The sequence below is a fragment of the Equus caballus genome, chromosome 1 (assembly GCF_041296265.1).
Source record: "Equus caballus isolate H_3958 breed thoroughbred chromosome 1, TB-T2T, whole genome shotgun sequence".
Classification (NCBI taxonomy): Eukaryota; Metazoa; Chordata; class Mammalia; order Perissodactyla; family Equidae; genus Equus; species Equus caballus.
The window spans coordinates 139,782,445-139,802,208 of NC_091684.1; the positions used below are offsets into that span (position 1 = coordinate 139,782,445).

The 19,764-nt window shown below is 35.5% G+C and overlaps 1 protein-coding gene across 19 annotated transcripts in view; it reads left to right on the forward strand.

Annotated features, from left to right (window-relative positions):
- The window catches only part of DENND4A (DENN domain containing 4A), a 109,513-nt gene that overhangs the window by 68,582 nt on the left and 21,167 nt on the right, over positions 1–19,764 (forward strand). For 9 of the 19 annotated variants that reach the window (XM_023655095.2, XM_023655111.2, XM_070270347.1 and 6 more), the window contains 9 exons: positions 4,360–4,493; positions 7,098–7,233; positions 7,606–7,812; positions 7,906–8,034; positions 8,300–8,441; positions 8,845–8,973; positions 11,289–11,405; positions 12,018–12,149; positions 17,348–18,447. In XM_023655095.2, coding sequence (XP_023510863.1) covers positions 4,360–4,493; positions 7,098–7,233; positions 7,606–7,812; positions 7,906–8,034; positions 8,300–8,441; positions 8,845–8,973; positions 11,289–11,405; positions 12,018–12,149; positions 17,348–18,447 — 2,226 coding nt within the window. Of the gene's footprint in view, positions 1–4,359; positions 4,494–7,097; positions 7,234–7,605; positions 7,813–7,905; positions 8,035–8,299; positions 8,442–8,841; positions 8,974–11,288; positions 11,406–12,017; positions 12,150–17,347; positions 18,448–19,764 lie in introns of all 19 variants that reach the window. The other 10 variants (XM_023655064.2, XM_023655106.2, XM_023655081.2 and 7 more) reach the window with 2 other exon arrangements.

Sequence of the window (19,764 nt, forward strand, 5' to 3'; positions counted from 1 at the left end):
AGCTCAGGGCCAATCTTTAAAAATAAAAAAAAGAAACAATCCTGTTAAATGTTTAACCATTGTTTCTAGGCAGAGTGTTTTCCTCAAATGCTATTTACCTATTCAAAGTCTACATCCAACAAAAGATCACATATGTAGTGGATTAATGTTATACTTAAAGATTTTAATACCTATTAAGAAAATCAAAACTGAAAAGTTCACTCACTAAAACATAGTTATTTGTATTTGCTTTATAATAATTCAAGAAACTCTCTTATTAGAGAAAAATAACAAAATGTCATGAGATCCAAAATATAAATAACCTTCATATATACAGTAGAGGTTAATTATATTCCTAGTATTATTAAGCAGAGCTCTCTGAAATAGTAAATAATTATATAGTGTTTGTTACTACCTTTCATAGTTTTAAAAATTATTTTATTGGGGTCATATTGGCTTACAACATTGTGTAAATTTCAGGTGTACATCACTATATTTCACTTTCTGTATAGACTGCACGTTCACCACCAACAGTCTAGTTTTTATCCATTATCATAATGTGCTACCTTTCATATTTTAATATCATAATTTAAGTGCACTCATACAGCAAGTCAGTGCTTGCTTTTAAATTGCAAATGTTTTCTGAATATCAATAATACTTTAAAAATAATCATTTATGTGGGGTTATTCCTTAGTTGAGTGAGTTTGAGCTTAATTTTTAAGAAAACAGATCCTTTTACCTTGAGCAGTTTAGCTATGGAAAATAAATAATATTAGGTATGTATTAACTGCCTAAGCCAATCCATGACTACGACTGAACAGAAATTGAACATGTTCATCTTTTGATCTTAGCATATGGAAACAGAAAACATTTGACTGACTTTAAAATGCTGGAGTGAGTAATGCTGAATAGGAATAAGAAAAACAATAGATGAGAATTATTTGAGTTTCATTTATGACTAATTTAAGAACCATGTGTTCTTGTTCTTCATATGATTATATTTTAAATCCTTAAAATCTGTTCCTGTAGGATGATCTTAACTAAGGGCAGTTTTGTGTGACAAGTAATCTGGTAAGATTTTTCTTGGTCTCCCAAGCATTCCTCTGCAGTGTTTTCTGAGCATATTAATGTCTTGTGAAAATATATGAAGAGAATATGAAAATTATTTTAATTTTATCCTGCCGTGGGTGTTGGATTTCTTTTTCTCCCAATAGAAACAGATGTCACTGTGCTTTCCAAAAGACAAAAATGTCCAACTGATAAATGTAAGATTTATTGCATGGCTATTTTTGCAATGATATGCAGAATGAAATTTTATTGGTATACAAATTAAGGGAAATATCTTTTACCAAGGTACTGAATCTACAAATGTTAATATTTTAATAGACTTCACAATACTGAGAATTAGAGCAGTTTTCCTTGACCACAGGTTTTTTCTATGTGAATAGTGCGGTTGGAGAGAGGGAAATAGGCACAGGCTGGAGGAGAAGCTGTTAAAAAAAGAGGGAGAAGCTGTTAAATAAATAAAAATTTTAAAACACCTGGTGCTCATAGACAAGTAGTTCTCTTATAATGTTCCATCTTGGAGACAGGAATGGTTTCCAGCTTTCTTTCCGATGACCTTAGGTGTTTGTTTTAACCTTTTTATTCTGGTCCATCACTTCTCTTTTATTACCATTGCTGCCCTTATAATTAGATTAACGCCATTTCACCTGCATAAAGATGTTCAAGTATAGAGCTGCTCGTTTGTTTTTGGTTTGCCTATGGGAACCATAGTATACTAGGGATACCTATGGTTGAGTTGTCATTGACATGTTTCTAGTGTTGTTTTTAAAAAATATTTTTAGGTTTGCTAATAATGGCTTAGGTATTCTCTGTTTTATTGAAAGTTTAATTTTTTAACACTTTCATTAAATGACTAAAGTGACAGGAAGTGTGGAAAATAAAAGGGAGCAAACACTCTGTAAGCCCAGTGCCCTGACTAATATCCATTTTACATTTCCTTCCAATATTTTTACATAATTGTAATATAGTTTCCTAATTTTTTACGTGACCAGATCTTATAAGCATTTTTTTTTTTTTTTTGAGGAAGATTAGTCCTGAGCTAACTGCTGCCAATCCTCCTCTTTTTGCTGAGAAAGACTGGCCCTGAGCTAACATCTGTGCCCATCTTCCTCTACTTTATATATGGGACGCCTACCACAGCATGGCTTGCCAAGCGGTGCCGTGTCTGCACCCGGGATCCGAACGGGCAGACTTCGGGTCACCGAACCCTGGGCTACCGAAGCAGAATGTGGGTTATAGCTATAATTCTTCCAATGTAGTTATAGCACAAGTTTTGGTCACATAATTGTTCAGTGTTAATATTATTATCAGTACATATGGAATCGCAGCTAGGCCATATGTGTTCGATAATTAAATTTCCTTTTGTGTATAGATTTTGTTTTCCCTGAAGTTAATAATTGCTATATTTTTGTTTTGTGTCTATTTTAATTCATCTCCAAACTCTTCTACAAGAGTGAAAAATCTAAAATCTCTCAGTTTTTCCAACATATCAGGTAATCGATCCTTTTGAGGTTTCGTTTGGGTTTTTTTTTTTTACTTCTTGCTAGAGCTTTCCATCTTCATGATCCAGTCTGAACTGATTGCTAGTTTCTAGTCTGTCATCCTGGGATTTTCCTTCACCGTCATCCTGGGAATTATATTGACCTCTCTCCGGAGTTGGATCCCCTGCTTTCTGGCTTCAGTAACTTCTTTCTTGGTTTATTTCCTTGTTGTACTGGAGCACATCTTCCAGTAGCTCAGTGAGAAAGAGTACATGGGAGATAAATTTTTTGATGCCCTGCCTATCTGAAAATTTCTGTATTCTCCCCTAATACCTGATTGCTCATTTGGTTAGATGTAAAATTTTGAAGTCATTGCTGCATTGTCTTCTAGCTTCAAATGTTATTGTTCAGAGTAACATCTGTCTGATACCATCTTGATTCCTGATCTTTTGGGTCTAATCTCTTTTTGTCTCTGGAAGCTTTTAAGATCCCCAGTCTTCTGAAATTTCATAAGGATATGCCTGGTATAGGCCTTCTTTTCTCCATTGATTTGAATACGTGTAGACCCTTTTAATCTGTCGAGTCATTTCCTTCAAGTTATGAGGAATTTTCTTGCATTTTTTAAAATTTCATTTTTTTTCCTCCATTTTCTCTGTTCTCTGTTTCTGAAATATGTTATTATTTGGATATTGGCCCTCCTGGCCTGATCCTGTTAAGTTTTTTTAATCTTTTTCCATTCCCCTTTCTGTCTCTTTGTCTTTCATTTCCACTTTTTTGGAGATTTCTTCAGTTTTATCTTCCAACCTTTATATAGTATACTTTTTGTTTCTGCTATCATTTGTAATTTCCATAAGTTCCTTTTCATTCTCTGAATGCCCTTTTTTTTGTTATTTTAGCATCTTCTTGTTTCACGGATGTAGACTTACTCATTTTAGTTATTCTAAAGGTTTTTTTCTCCTGCATTGTCTCTGCTTCTTCTGAGTACTACTAAAGTGCTTTTATCACTGACGTGACTAGAGTTTAACTCAAATGTGCTTCTACATGTACTGAAGGAGCTTAGGCAAATATGTTATATTTAGTATAAGTCAAAGAGCAAACCCAGGGGGCTGGCCCCGTGGCCCAGTGGTTAAGTTCACATGCTCCGCTTTGGCGTCCCAGGGTTTCACTGGTTCCGATCCTGGGTGTGGACCTAGTGCCTCTCATCAAGTCATGCTGAGGCAGTGTCCCACTTAGCACAACCAGAGGGACCTACAACTGGCACGTACAACTGCGTACTGGGGGGTTTTGGGAAGAAGGAGACGAAGAAGAAGAAAAAAAAGATTGGCCTCAGATGTTAGCTCAGGTGCCAATCTTTATAAAAAAGATCAAACCCAATATTCTTAACACATACATGCATGTGTATGCATTTAAAAAAATATTTCTTGAACACATTCTCATGATTCCAAATGCAAAATAATGTAAGAAGTATACTTTGGGAAGTCTGAGTCCTATCCCATACCATTCATCTCCCCTTTCCCATATAGGTAATTACTTTTCTTAGTATTCTTGTAATATTTTTTAAGGTAAATATAAGCAAAAAATGAAATATGTTTTAATTTTTCCCTTTTTCTTACACAGAAGATAGTATACTATATACAGTGCTCTGCACCTTGTTATTTTCACTTAATTATCTTGGAGAGCTTTCTATAGTGGTACATAGAGAACTTACTCTTTTTTTTTAATAGCTCTTTAATATCCAGTTGTGTAAATGGTTTATTTAACCATTCCCCTATAGACAAATACGTGGCTAACCAATGTATTTTTTTTTAATGTATGTTTTTTAAACTCCTTCAGGTGGACATGGACAAGAATGGTGAAATGCGACTTATAGAACTGGATGAATCTTTCAAAAGTGAACATACTGTCTTTGTAACACCTCCTGAGATTCCCCATCTACCCAATGGTGAAGAACCCCCTTTACAGTACAGGTATTCAAGGCAAAATGTTTGAGATTGAAAGAGAGAAGCAATCCATCATCTGTGACATAGCTTTCTAAGGACTGTGGTATTTTCAAAAATGCAAACTTTACAGATCTCTAATTTTTAGGTGATAAGGTTATCTCACATCCATTATTAAGTTTTGAGGTGTAAAAAGAAAAAAATTATAATTTTGCGTAACACAAACTTGAGAAGCTCTTTATATCTGCATAGGTATTTGTTCTCATAATTCAGTTGGGGGCCCACCCATCAAAATGTAACACTTTTATTATAGAATTTTGATTTTTGTTTCTCACTGAAGCTGGTTTCCTCACTTCCATTCTGTCCCCCTACACAAATTCATTAGTGTAACCTTGGTTTAGACAGATTAAATCAAATTTTGAGTCAATATTTGTGGCCTCGATTTGGATCATATAATTTTTTTAGGCTATTAATTTTTCTGTAAGTTTTTATTTCAAGTCATGGAAATTTGGAACTATTGGAATTGATCTTGTTAATTGTTAATTTAGGAAATTTGGTCACACTGTTCTAAGTGCTTGGTACATAGACTTGAATGATACATTGTTTCTGCCTTCAAGTATAAGGGTAAGGAGAAAAGTCCTGAGCACAGTGAAATAAGGATTATGATGGAGGTAGATTTCTTATACATCTGTCTATCTGTATATTATACATATATGTTTGTTGTATACTAGAGGTAGTTTTCTAGTATACATTTATTTTTTCTTAAAATGGTATTTCCTTTTAGATTTTAAATGTTTTTTATTCTCCAATAATTTCTTAAAGATTTTAATACTATTTCACATCTATCATTCATTGTCACAGTTTATTTTCATTTAAAAATTTTTCAAGACAACCTCATTTATAATTTGGATTAAATTCTTCCTTTTACAGATGAAAATGTGGTGTAAGAGATATTTGTGAATGTTGGTTAATTCATAGGCCACTTGATTCCTGCCCTTACTTTTCATCCACTAATCATTTTGCTCATGTCTCCTTTTAAAAATCTGTCTTTTGTCAAAGATATTCAAAACATTTCTCCTAATTTCTCTCTTTCTGTCTTTATTTTCTTTGTAAACAAGATCTTATCTCGTTGATCTCTTTTGTGCATTATACTTCTAAGACTTCTTTTGGTATGTTTCACTAATATAGTTTTGTTTTTCTTCTTGTGGTTTGGTTTTAACTTTGTAATTTGAATTTTGCTTTTAGATTTAGTCCTTTAATAAGAAAATTACTTAGTTTAAAATGTTCCCATTTTTTTAAAGAATCTAAGGCATTTTTTTTTCTTGAGACTACCAATGTAATTTTGGTATAATCATACCCATCATGGAAAAACAACTTAAAATAGTTGTCTTTAGTGAATACAGTGGGTCCACTTAATAAGAGATGACTCATATACTTACATTGTCTGTATAAAATGATAAGCCAATAAGTTCCATAAGATACACAGAATGGTCTTATCACACCATGTACATAACGATGATTTTTGTTGTTGAGGAAGACTCGTCCTGAGCTAACATCCATGCCAATCTCCCTCTATGTTTTTTTTTAACATGTGGGCCACCAGCACAGCGTCGCCGCTAACAGAGCGGTATAGGTCCACACCAGGGAACCGAACCTGGGCTGCCAAAATGGAACATGCTGAACTTGACCACTAGGCCACAGGGACTGGCCCCACAGTGATTTTTTTAAGCAACATGGTTTTCCTGAACTTCTTTGCTATTTTATGTCTACTTAACATTCAATCATTACCAGTATTTTCTTATTCTACTGAATTTGCCTGTAGTACTGTATAATATATATAGTTTACCATCTTTTATTATAGTTAGTTTTATAGTTAGTTTTCTTCTTAGTTAACCACAACTATTTGTATTCCTTTAAGAATATTATAAAATGGGTTAAGTCTGCTGCTTGGGAGCTTCTGTTGTTTTCAATATCTTTTTTTCCCAGCTACTGCTACCTTTTAAATGCCCAAAACACCTTGTTCCAGCACCCGGATTAGGCCCACTTTCTCATAAAACCGCTCATTCTAATCTTTTCTTCTTCTCCAACCGCCTCAGTTTTTCTTTCTCATAAATGAGGCTCTGAACCTGCTTAAACTAACCTGATAAACCAATTCATGATAACATGAGAGCTTGTCCTGGTGTGCTAATGTGTTATGTAATTCTTTTTAAGAGGGAAGTTCTACAGTACTATGTTAATCCAAAGCAATGATATTGATGACTGTCCTGTTTGACAGCGTACTGATTTGGTGGGCCCTTTACTAACTGTCAGATTATCTGATACGTTTGCTGTGTATTTATATGAATACTAACTTAAAAAGTTTGCTTGAGTTACTTTGGAGTTTGATGTCAAGTTCAGCAAACTTTATATGTATTTCACTTTTTTCCTCCAAAATATGTATTCGAGTCTGTATTTGGATATTATGGTAAGAAAGGTACATTAGCATGAGTATTTGTTGAGTATATATCCTGGTCTGGCAGAGAAAGTAATTAAGATAAATTCTAAGTTAAGAAGTTATTGGTCATCATTTTTTTTAGCTTGTATCCAGTATGATCATCTGTGTGTGCTTGCAAATTTTTTTCTTTTCAAAAACAGCTATAATGGATTTCCAGTTCTTAGGAGCAGCTTATTTGAAAGACCTGAAGGGTTTCTGCAGACACGAAAGAGCAAATTGCCTTCAAAACCAAGTAGTCCTGGTAGCCCTTCTCCCGTGTTCCGAAGAACAAAACAGGTGCTTTGATAATTTTGCATTCTTCATGTTATCAAATATTAGAACAAAAATAAATATGACACATCCTCCCTAAATATACTTTACTACCCCATATATAACTATTACTAAATTATTCTGCTCCCCGGTAGCATTCTGAAGATAATTTAGAGTAATCTGACTTCAAAAGATTAGCTAGTTCTCTCGTCCTAGGACTTCATTTTACACATATGTAATGCAAATTCAAGAAGAGGCTTGAATAGATATTTTAATTCTAGACAGTTTTGTTAGGGAAACATTATAAAAGCATGTGACCCGTACTTGTTCATCATTCAGTTAAATAAAGAGGCTTACATGTGTGAATTTATTAATAAGATCCTTGCATTTTTTCTATAGGAAATTAAATCAGCCCATAAAATTGCCAAGAGGTATTCTTCCATTCCTCAGATGTGGTCTAGGTGTCTACTGCGTCACTGTTATGGACTGTGGTTTATTTGTCTCCCAGCTTATGTGAAAGTATGTCATTCAAAGGTCAGGGCTCTGAAAACGGGATATGATGTGCTTAAGAAAATGCAGTCAAAGAAGATGGATCCACCCGATGAGGTAACAATTATTCTTTGAGGTTCATTATTTCATTCTAGATGCACGTACGTGGATATTTTGTTTCTGTACACTCTGGAACTTACTGTGTTTCAGGTGTGCTACCGCATTCTTATGCAGCTCTGTGGACAGTATGATCAGCCGGTGCTTGCAGTTCGAGTGCTTTTTGAAATGCAGAAAGCTGGTATTGACCCCAATGCCATTACTTATGGTTATTATAATAAGGTATTTACTTTGATTTATTGGAAAAATAACATTACTTTTGTGATTATACGACCTTAATTTAATGGCAAAAATAATTGATGCAAGGGTTATTTGGTTATTTTAGAGTATCTAAAATATATTTTGTAGATCAAGTAAGATTTTTTGTTCTATTTTGTTTTATTCTTTAGATATTCTACTTAGATATTCTTTAGCCTGACTCTACAGCCAGTGTGCATTCATTTATAAAAATTATTTTACTAATGATTTTATTTTGTTGAATGAATAGGCTGTTTTGGAAAGTACATGGCCTTCAAGAAGTCGTAGTGGCTATTTTCTTTGGACAAAAGTAAGAAATGTTGTTTTAGGAGTGGCACAGTTCAAAAGAGCTTTAAAGAAACATGCGCATTTATCACAAACAACTCTCTCAGGTAAAGGTTTCTAAGGGATGCATGTTTTTTATTTTTTCTTTAAAATTAATTGACTAATTACATTTTACATTTTTTAGAAATTTTAAATAGTTTCAAAATATTGAATGTTTTCTAGTTTTTATTGCCATTAAGCAAATCTAATTTTAGAGTATTCTTCCCATTTTAAAAAACACCAAATTTCACTTTCTTTCTTGTAACTGTTAAATTACCAACTTTTGGTGGTCTTGTTTTTAGTATTCATTAATAATTCAAAATAGGTTTCTTTGTTATAGTTGTATTTTGCTAATTATGTGGCACTTTTCATGTTTGGTATTAGTAGATTATTAGCTTGAGCAACAAACTAATGTGTATTTCCAGTATCTCCCTGAGTAGTAAAATGTTGTCAAATTGTGTTCTTAAGCAGATGGCAGTGACCTGGATGCTGTTAGTCATGGCAGCATGGATAGCGGTCATGGGACACACACTGTGGAGCAGGCACCTTTTAATACGGGTTTAATCAAAGTATATGCTACTGATGATAGATCTAGTACAGGTTTGTGTGGGCTTATGTATATGTTTATTACAATACATTTTAAAAACTAGATTTGCAGCTTGTCTTTTTTAAATTTCAGTTTTCAATGATGTATTTAACTGTCACTCTTTAATTTTATATGTTTAGGCACTTGATTTGATATTGTATTTCATGACTATATGCAATGTTGTTCATTCTTTGTTGAATAGAAATAAAAGCTTAAGAGAATTGATTCACATATTTAGTCCATGATAATCCAGTTACCTCTGGATAGCACACATCTCTTTATCACATCATTTTCTTAAGATAAATTCTTCTTTTTAATTAGGAAAATATTATTAGAGTTTAAAGAAGGAAACTTTTAGCCCTGATCTGAGTTAACAATACCATACCAACATCCCTTTCCTAGTTTTATCAACGTACTGTGTTTCACGTAATATGTTATCATTGAGGGAAGCTAGGGAAGGGGTACGCAGGGATTCTCTGTACTGTATTATTTTTGTAACCTCTTGTGAGTCTTAAAGTATGTTACAATAGAAAGTCATAATATAAAATTTTAAATATATATAAAAAATTTGTAGTATTCTAACACTGAAGGTGGCATTAATTTCATTAAAATATAAGATTTGTACATATGCTTTCTCTAAGTATTATTAAAACTGACACACTTAAAAAATAAGTTACTTGAATAATTCTGCCATTTTCATCATTACATTTAAAAAATTACACAACTTATGGGGCCAGCCCAGTGGCACAGTGGTTAAGTTCACACTTTCTGCTTTGGTGGCCCGGGGTTCCCCGGTTCAGATCCCAGGTGCGGACGTGGCACCACTTGGCAAGCCATGCTATGGTAGGCGTCCCACATATAAAGTAGAGGAAGATGGGCAGAGATGTTAGCTCAGGGCCAGTCTTCCTCAGCAAAAAGAGGAAGATTGGCAGCAGATGTTAGCTCAGGGCTAATCTTCCTCAAAAAAAAAAAATTACACAACTTTCGAATATAGTATAAGGTTCACCTCCTGACAGACAGAAACTTTAGATTTAAAAATCCAAGCATTATAGTAAAATATGAAGGTGTCTATCTCTGCAAATGATGACATTATTTTAGTCTGTCTCCTTTTATGCCAACTTTTTTTTTCTTTTATGCCAACTTTTAAGAGTAATAAATATAAGCTGCTTGTGTTGAAATGTATTTTCATAGTTGTTCTTCCTTGCCTGGTTTTACTTTTTGATGATGCAGTGTGAATTTAAGCAGTTATAGTAGTCATCTTCAGGCATTATCTCTTAAAAATGAAGAAATCTATCTTTTGTTTTTAACTATGACCTTTAAAAAGGCTATCTTAAGGCAGTGAAGAACCTAATAAAAGCATGAATTTCTTTAAGATTATCTTCACATTTTTAAGTTTGTAGTTTCTTTGGAAATAGAGCTGAAAGTTTGATTAGAAAAAATACAAACTCAAAATTATAACAAAGATGTTAAAGTAAATACCTAGTGACACTTAATATAGTTTCTTTAGATAGTTCTTTACAAGTTTATAAAACCATTTCATATATAACCTCTCATGTATTCATAATAACCTTGTGTGTTATGTGTCTTGGAACTTGAGATCCAAACAAAAAGGTTACATGGTTTACTTAAAATCATGTCTCCTAAGGTAAAGAATTAGGATCCAAAACCTATGTTTGACACTAATCTAGTAAAAGGAATTTGCTGACAATTACAGAGAGCCTCTTTAAAAGAAGAATGTATTAGAAGTTTTCTTTTATCAATGCAAGTTTTGCTTTTCTTAATAATTTAAAGCTAAATTTTTTTCTCATTCCCGTGTATTTGTACTCATGTGCAATTCAATAATTATTCAATTGAATTTTCAGAAAAATTAATTACCTATCAATGAATTTATGTAATTAGGAAACTGGTTTTTTTTGTGAAATCATTCAGACATTTGGCTCCAGTGATCTGTGTGTGAATGTTCTGAGTTCCCTGAAGTTTTCTCTGTTGCTTAGTTGGAACTCAGACTTTCACCTAGAAAGGTCATGAACTTGTATAAAAAATGCCTGGTTTGTCTGTGTCTTTTGGAGCCTAGGGTAGTATTGTGAATGTACATAGTTACTTTTGACTGCAGTGTGGATCCAAAAATAAATTATTTTGAGATCATCCCTTTTTTACATTAATAGAGATGAGGGGAGCTAATAAAATAATGCTTTCAATTGGAAGTTATTCAGAAAAATTTATATAAGTAAATCCAAATACTAATGTGTTGCTCCTAATTCCAGTTGTTCTCAATAAAGAAGTTTATGATATGATGAAGAGTATAGGATTTTGGTTTTTTTTCCCCCAGGTGGCCAGTCTGATCTTGGATATAACTCATTATCTAAGGATGAAGTTAGAAGAGGACATACATCTACTGAAGACATTCAAGAAGAAAAAGATAGGAAAGGGAGTGATTCTAGTTCTTGTAGGTATTAAGTTGATATTGTATAAAATTGCAAACTTATATTAATAGAAAATACAAGCAACTTTAAATATAGAAGTACTGATTTTATTTTCCACTTTCCCATTATAACTCCTCTTTCCTCCCATTATAAGCTCTCTCCACCGTCTAATATTCCAATATACAAATACTTCATGTATGAAGTGTATGTCCTCTCAATGGCAAAACACTCTTCAGTCAAATACTACTCTTGTAGTAGAAATATGTATTTCTTCAAACAGTGACTCTCTTCTGAGGTTTAACAATATTTTTAGTTAATGCTTTTGTTAATGGTCTGTGACTTATATTTTCCCCTTGCCTCCCCCATCACAAGCAGTGTTTCACAACCAAAGAAGATATATAAAATGTATGCATGAATCTCTTGCATGATCAGTATTTAGTAATTTGATCCACACTTTGAGGCCTCATATAAGTGGAATCCCTTATTTGTGATTGACAAATAGATGTAGTGGTGTTCAGTAGTTTCTTTTGAGCCTATTTTCAGGTAGAAATATTTGGAACTAAAAGCTTCTTCTCTTTATGCCTTCTATGATGTATATGTATTTCATTTTAACAATTTCATTGAAATCTTTACAGTGTCAGAGAGTGAGAGTGCAAAAGGAAGTGCTGATTGTCTGCCTAAGCTCAGTTTTCAAAGTTCTTCCAGTATAGTTCGCCTCAGTGGTGCAAATAACAACAGTGCTGATAACACCTCAGGGAAAAGCACAGGTGAGTTGAATAGTATACCTCTGTTATATGTAAAATAACTTGTATTTGTATTTCTAGTGAATATTTTTTTTTGAAAAAAGTCTTAATTCTCCAGGCTTATTGTTTTGTATATTTGTGCAGCTTCTCATGGTATAGCTTCGTAGCTTGAATTCTATATTTTATAACATACTTTGTTCAAGCTTTGATTATAACAAAGTATAGGGACAGACCTGTAGGCTATATCCTATCTTTTGAGTTTGAACTCTTGGGACTTTTTGGAAAGGGGAAGTGGAAGCAGGTGACATGATGAGTCTGAGGGTACCATACACCTAGCCAATTTTTAAATGAAGCATATAGTTCCTTAGTCTTCATATTGTTCTTGTTTTTTCAGAGGCAAAAGGTTATCTAATATTTTTCTTTTCAAAGTGCTTTTTGTATATTGTTTTACATTTATTAATACAGCAATGCTTTTATTAGTGAGCGGGGATATTAGCAGTATTTTAAAGAGAGAAAAGGAAGGCATAATCTGACTGTTGGCGGGTGACATGAGGTGACATAAGTTATTAACTAGTTAATGGAAAGGTCAGTTTAGGATGTGGGATAATACTTGATCTTAGAAATTTTTTCCAGACCATTTTTTAGGGATTAAATGTACCTAAGATTCGAGTTTCTAGTAGTAATAGTCTGATTATATAATTACATTATTAGATTTTTGTATTAGCTCAATTCTGCATTAAGTTGTGATCTAAAAGATATTGAAGGACTTATGCTCTCAAGGCTGAACTCTCTCTGTTTGTAAATGGCCTTGCTGAAATGATGTTTGTTTTTCTGCAGCATAGTTAGATATGCCTCTAGCTCAGGGGTAGGCAAATTGTGGCCCATGGGCCAAATTGGACCTGCAGCCTGTTTTTGTACAGGCCCACAAGCTAAGAATGGTTTTTGCATTTTTAATTGGTGGGGAAAAAATCAAAAGAAGAATAATATTTTGAGACAAATGAAAATTATATGAAATTACGTACTTCACTGTTCATAGACCAAAGTTTATTGGAATATAGCCACACTCATTTACATATTCTCTATGGCTGCTTTTGCACTACATGGCATAGTATGTTTTAACTTTTTATTTTTAGCTACCATATTTAGCTATGTCATAGATTATGTTATAATCTGGGTTGGTCGGTTGGTGGCATTTGTTTCCCAGCAGACAGTATTCATTCAGTAATTATTTTTTGAGCTGCTGGTGTATGCTACCATATACCAGGTGCTACTGGGGATATAAGGAACAAAAAATAAACATGATTCCTGCCTTCATCGAGAAAGCAGGTGAGAGGGATAGGAAGACATTAATCAAATAATCAAGTAAATGTAAAAATCCTCTGAGATTAAATAACATGAAGAAGGGCTGTAAATTGCTATGAGGACATAAAATAGAGAGACATGTCCTGGGCTTGGGGGAACATTGTTCAGGGAAGGTTTTGTAGGGGAGGAAGACAATTCCTCTACCCTCTCTAGGTCTTTCTCACTGGGCTATGAATTAAATTGACATGAGACAGAATAACAGGAGAAAATTAAACAAAGCTTTATAACATGTATACATGGGAGAGACTCAGGAAAACTGAGAAGGTTGCCACAATAGCTGAGCTGCCAGTTTAAATATCTTCTTCAGCTAAAGAGAAAGGAGGGTGTTGGGGGTAGTGGTTTGGGGCTTCAAAGGGGTGGAAGGCAATTTACATGGAGATGGAAATGTAAATGGGCCAACTATAGACAATGTGACCTGAGAGACACGTTTTGTACATTACGTTTCAGTTATCTTATGGTATTAGGTACTTCCGGAAGCAGCCCCTTCTATTTTAAATTCTTTTAGGCAGTTGGGGGGGAAGTCAAAGTTTCTTTCAGTCTTTGGTTCTTAAAAGTAATCAAGCCAAAGAGACATATTTTGGGGTGGCCAATTCTGATCCCCAACAGCTTCCTTGAGAATACAGTCATGCAGCACTTAATGACAGTGATATATTCTGAGAAATGCGTCATTAGGCAATTTCATAGTCATATGAGCATCATAGAGTATACTGAAATGTAACAAAATTTGCCACCCCAAAATGTGTCTCTTTAATGTGAGGATTGTTTTAGGCTGATTATTATTATATTTTTTAAAGATTTTATTTTTCCTTCTTTTGCCCAAAGCCCCCCAGTACATGGTTGTATCTTTTAGTTGTGGGTCTTTCTGGTATGTGGTAGTGTGGGTCAGTTCTGGTATGTGGGACGCTGCCTCAGCATGGCCCAACGAGCAGTGCTAGGTCCATGCCCAGGATCTGAACCGGCAAAACCCTGAGCTGCTGAAGCAGAGCACGAACTTAACCAGTCAGCCATGAACCGGCCCTAGGCTGATTATTTTTAAAAAGCAAAAGACTCGGGAAGTTTTCCTTGTTACCTCCCCCTTAACTGCCTGAAAGAATTCAGATAAAAAAACCCATCTTAGGAAACAAACTATCACCTTAGCATAACATAAACTAGGTGGTAGACAGGGAGGAACCTAGAAAAGCCTGTTTGTTGGGCTCCCCTCTGTGTTCTTCTGTTTCTGTGTAGCCAAACACACACTTGTTTTCCAAACATTTGCTCCTTTTCACCCACCTGTGAATTGCCTTCCCTTTGAAGTCCGTGACTCTCCCCACCCCCAACATCATCGTTTGTCTTTAGCTGAGAATAGTATTTAAGGTGAGGGTTTCAGCCATTTTGACAAGTTACTCGGCTTTTCTGAGTTTCTCCCATGTGTACATATTCCTCCCCTACAGTACTTACACAAACCTAGATGGTATAGCCTACTACACCCCTAGGCTATATGGCACTAATCTTATGGGACCAACAGCTTATATGCGCTCCATTACTGACTGAAATGTCATTATATGGTACGTGACTGTATGGTTTTTGAGCTTAGATCTGAAGGATGAGTAGAGAATAAATAAGGATGGGTGTTGCAAAGGAGGGCTTGAGAAGGGAGCATTTCAAGCAGAGGGAAGCAATATGTAAAAGGCTGTGTGGTAGGAAGGGATTATAGCTTGTTCAAAGATCTGAAAAAGGGCTAGTATGTCAGCAAAGAATTCTTTCAGCTTTAAGTCTCAGAAAATATCGTTAACAGTGGCTTAAACAAGTCAAGGATTTTTTTTTTTCTCTCTCAAATAAGAAATTCAAAGGTAAACAGTTGTTCAAGACATTGGTTCAGGAGCTTTGCCATCAGTTCTCTCAACCTAACCATGATTATAAGATAGCCACCAGCAGGGCTGGCCCCGTGGCCGAGTGGTTAAGTTCGCGCGCTCCGCTGCAGGCGGCCCAGTGTTTCGTCGGTTCGAATCCTGGGCGCGGACATGGCACTGCTCGTCAGACCACGCTGAGGCAGCGTCCCACATGCCACAACTAGAGGAACCCACAACGAAGAATACACAACTATGTACCGGGGGGGCTTTGGGGAGAAAAGGAAAAAATAAAATCTTTAAAAAAAAAAAAAAAAAAAAAAAGATAGCCACCAGCAACTTCAGGCATCACCTATCTATGCAAGGCAGAAAATGAATGGGCAAGGAGACCACCAGTCACGTCTATCCCCTTTTACCAGGAAGCAGAAGTTTTTCCAGAAACCCTCGAAAACTACCACTTTTAGTAGTACTGGCCAGAATTACGTCATAGAGCCACCTGGCCCAAGGAAGTCAAATAGTTTGCAGCCTTTGTGTTAGAGGCACATGGCATCCAGCCTAGTCTGATGGAATTTAGCATGTGTATAAACTTAAGATGAGACAAACTCTTCTGTAAATGGCCAGACAATAAATATTTTAGGCCTTGAAGGCCACATACAGTCGCTGTAGTCTGTTCTTCTTTGTGGGTATGTGATTTTAACAACCCATTAAAAGTGTAAAAACTATTTGAGACTGTACAAAAACAATCCACGAGCCAGATTTGTCTCAGAGATGTGGTTTTCCAACCCCTAGTGTAGTTTGATAACCAGCTTTATTTGCCTTTCGGTCAATAAATAGCATTGTTCTGACTTTGCAAAGCAACCTTTGCACATCTATTTAAATCTAATGCCTGAGTATTATTTTGGGTTATAAGACTCCGCCAAATCTTTGATAACATTTAACCTATCAAGCAGAAAGTTGCCCACAATATCAGAAGAAAGTGTATTCTTGGTTTCTTATGTCCTTAATCATAAGCTGATATAGAAAAAAAGAATAAACTACCTCTCTGCTATGCTATTTCCCTTGTTAATGATATATGCTTATTAAACATTATTAGTTGGTAGGCTTTTATGGTCTCTAGTATTCCCTTTTATTATCTCCTATCCTGTTACCTGAATGCATCACATGACAGGAGAAAGGGACATTTTTAGTAATTGCCTAGTTATAGAAAGCTGATGTTGCTGGATAAAGCATGTAAAAAGAATAGTTGACAACATACCTAGACTAATGCTTTAGAACACTCCCACATAATAAGGACAATTAAAGTGATCAGAAATCTAGATTTCTGCTTTCAACATTGGTTACCTAAGTAATTTGGTAAAAAGCAGCAAACAGTGTTTCTGAATAGAAAGTGGCCATTCACGTTTAACTGGTATAAACTTGTAATCAGTATGTAAAGCAAAGGTAAAATTACTTGGCCACATCTATAGTCATAAGGATTTAGAGCTTTCAAAATATTTTTTATTTATGGATAATGCTTTTTATTTGGTTTGGTTTAGTGTTTTTGGTTTTGTGTTTCATTATAGGCAGAAGACTCAGAATCTCAAGACCATCTAGCACAACCACAATTGTATAACCATTTTTATTTAATCAATTTAGTGAAATTAATATAAATTTATTATTATTAAATGTATCAAGGGTAAATATTAATCTTAATTTATAGGTTTTAAAAATCAGTGCATTCTGATGTTCAGGAGCGTATCCGCTATACTTAGTCAAATCTGGATTTGAATCCCAGTTCTATCACTTAAGAACTGGGTAGCTTTGGTCTAGATGGTTAGTCTCTCTGAGGGTCAGTTTTTTCTCAATCCATACAGATGTTGGAGTGATTATGGTAGCTAATGTGATTAAAGTGCCTAGTATAGGATCTGGCAAATATCAGGCATTCAATGAGTGCTTGCTGTTATTATTTTCATTACTAGTATTTAAGATATTTAAGACAACTTATATTTGCATGTTACATTTTTCATGGCCAAAAGCATTTCTCTTGTTTTTCAGAAAGCACATCTGAGCTGCTTGTAATATCATCTTTTGAGGACACAAATGAAACAGGAAACATTCAAAGTAGATGCTTCAGGAAAAGACATAAAAGTGACAATGAACCTAATTTGCAGCAGCAAATGTCCTGGGGAAGTAGAAACCGCAATCTTAGTGGAGGAGTACTGATGGGACTTATGCTCAATAGGATGAACCAGGAAGCAAACCCTGGTGATATGGTTGAAAAATTAGGAGCTGATGCAAAAATTCTTTCAAATGTTATCTCAAAAAGCACAAGACCAAATAGTCTTGACATTGGAAAGCCACCTGTAAGATCAAAAAGAGACAGTCTAGAGAAGGAATCTAGTGATGATGATACACCTTTTGATGGTTCTAACTGTTTGGCAGATAAAGTGGATTCTCCCGTTATTTTTGACTTAGAAGACTTAGACAATGAAACAGATGGATCAAAAGTGGGATATGTTGCTACACAAAATCCCAAGAGGATTCAGCGTATGAGCAGCAGCTTTTCAGTAAAACCTTTTGAAAAAACTGATGTTGCAACAGGATTTGATCCCCTCTCTCTTTTGGTTGCTGAGACTGAACAGCAGCAAAAAGAGGAGGAGGAAGAGGGGGAAGATGATAGCAAAAGCATTTCAACACCATCTGCCAGACGTGATTTAGCTGAAGAAATTGAGATGTATATGAATAACATGAGCAGTCCTTTGACAAGTCGTACACCAAGCATTGATTTACAACGGGCATGTGATGATAAATTAACCAATAAGAAAAGTCCAACATTGGTCAAGGCATGCAGAAGATCTAGCCTGCCTCCTAATTCTCCTAGGCCAGTGAGACTTACCAAATCTAAAAGTTACACAAAAAGTGAGGACAGGCCAAGGGATAGACTCTGGTCTTCTCCAGCCTTCTCACCCACTTGCCCTTTTAGGGAAGAATCTCAAGATGCATTACCCCACTCATCACCTTCATTTAATTTGGATACACTACTAGTACCTAAACTGGATGTTTTAAGGAACAGCATGTTCACTGCTGGAAAAGGAGTAGCCGAGAAAGCAAGCAAATGGTATTCAAGGTTCACCATGTATACTACATCATCTAAGGTGAGTTTTGTTAGTATTTTCTGCTTTTCCTTTTACCCTCCTTCACCACCAAAAGTCCCTTACTTGCAAAGATGTCTGTTTTTCCCGTCCTCCTTAAACACAGCTTTACAAAAAAGACTCCTGGGATATGTATGGTTTGTAAGCATCAGAATTTGAACTTGAATAATAACTAGAAAGGAAAAAGAAAATTCACTAACTAAGATAATGTTTATAGTTCGGTTTTGAGAGAAAGTGATTTGTAGCTGGAGTAGAAATTAGTGTTATGTGAAAATGCTTACCGAGCTTCATTATTTCCTTCAAAATGCAGATTTTTTTCAGACACAGTGTCCAGCATGGCTTCAGAAATTACTGGCCAGGCATAGGATTTCTCCTCTGGTTAGGAGGGAGTAGCTTGTGATTATAGCTCCCAAGAGCAAAAAGCTATATGAAATCTAGAAAGTATCTGTTTAAAGTCATCGGAGAACTGCTAAAGCAACTAGAAAGTAGAGGGGCAAGATTTTAGAGAGAGGAGAAGACGTTTGCTTATCTGGAGCACAGAGCAAGAGGTTGCAAATCCAAGCTTTGCCTTATCAGAGGACTGTGGAGCAGTGAGGGGGCCAGCAGAGCTTTAGGGATCTTGTGGAGCTGGAGAGACAAAATTTGAGACTTGGGATCCTCAGATGCTTAAGTTTTTTCCTTCAAGACATTTTCCAAAGACTGATACTGCATGAGACAGAAGGCTAAAAAGATAAGCAGAAAGTCTCTGACAAATAAGAACTCTCAGCAGTTTCATGGTACTGGGAATACAATAGCTAGAGTTCATGAGCTGCTAGGGGGAGGGGGTGGGGGAGGCGTTGGTGAACACACCAGACCCTTCGTTGGAAGTCTTGCAGAGCTATGCCTTAGGAGCACCGGCAAACCAGAGGTAGACTGATCCTGACCAAAACTGCAACATAGGCTTGACTTAGGTCATTCTGTGCTTAGGTTAAAATAATCAGCCTTTACTCCAACAGAGGAAAGAGTGTACCCTTTCTGAAGGAATAGAACGTCATCTGGAGTCCTTACAACTTTTTATACACAATATCTGTCATTCAATTAAAAATAGCTATACCAACGGGCTGGCCCCGTGGCCGAGTGGTTAAGTTCCTGTGCTCCGCTGCAGGCAGCCCAGGGTTTCGTCGGTTCGAATCCTGGGCGCAGACATGGTACCACTCATCAAGCCACGCTGAGGCAGCGTCCCACATGCCAGAACTAGAAGGACCCACAACGAAGAATATACAACTATGTACCGGGGGGCTTTGGGGAGAAAAAGGAAAAACATAAAATCTTTTAAAAAAA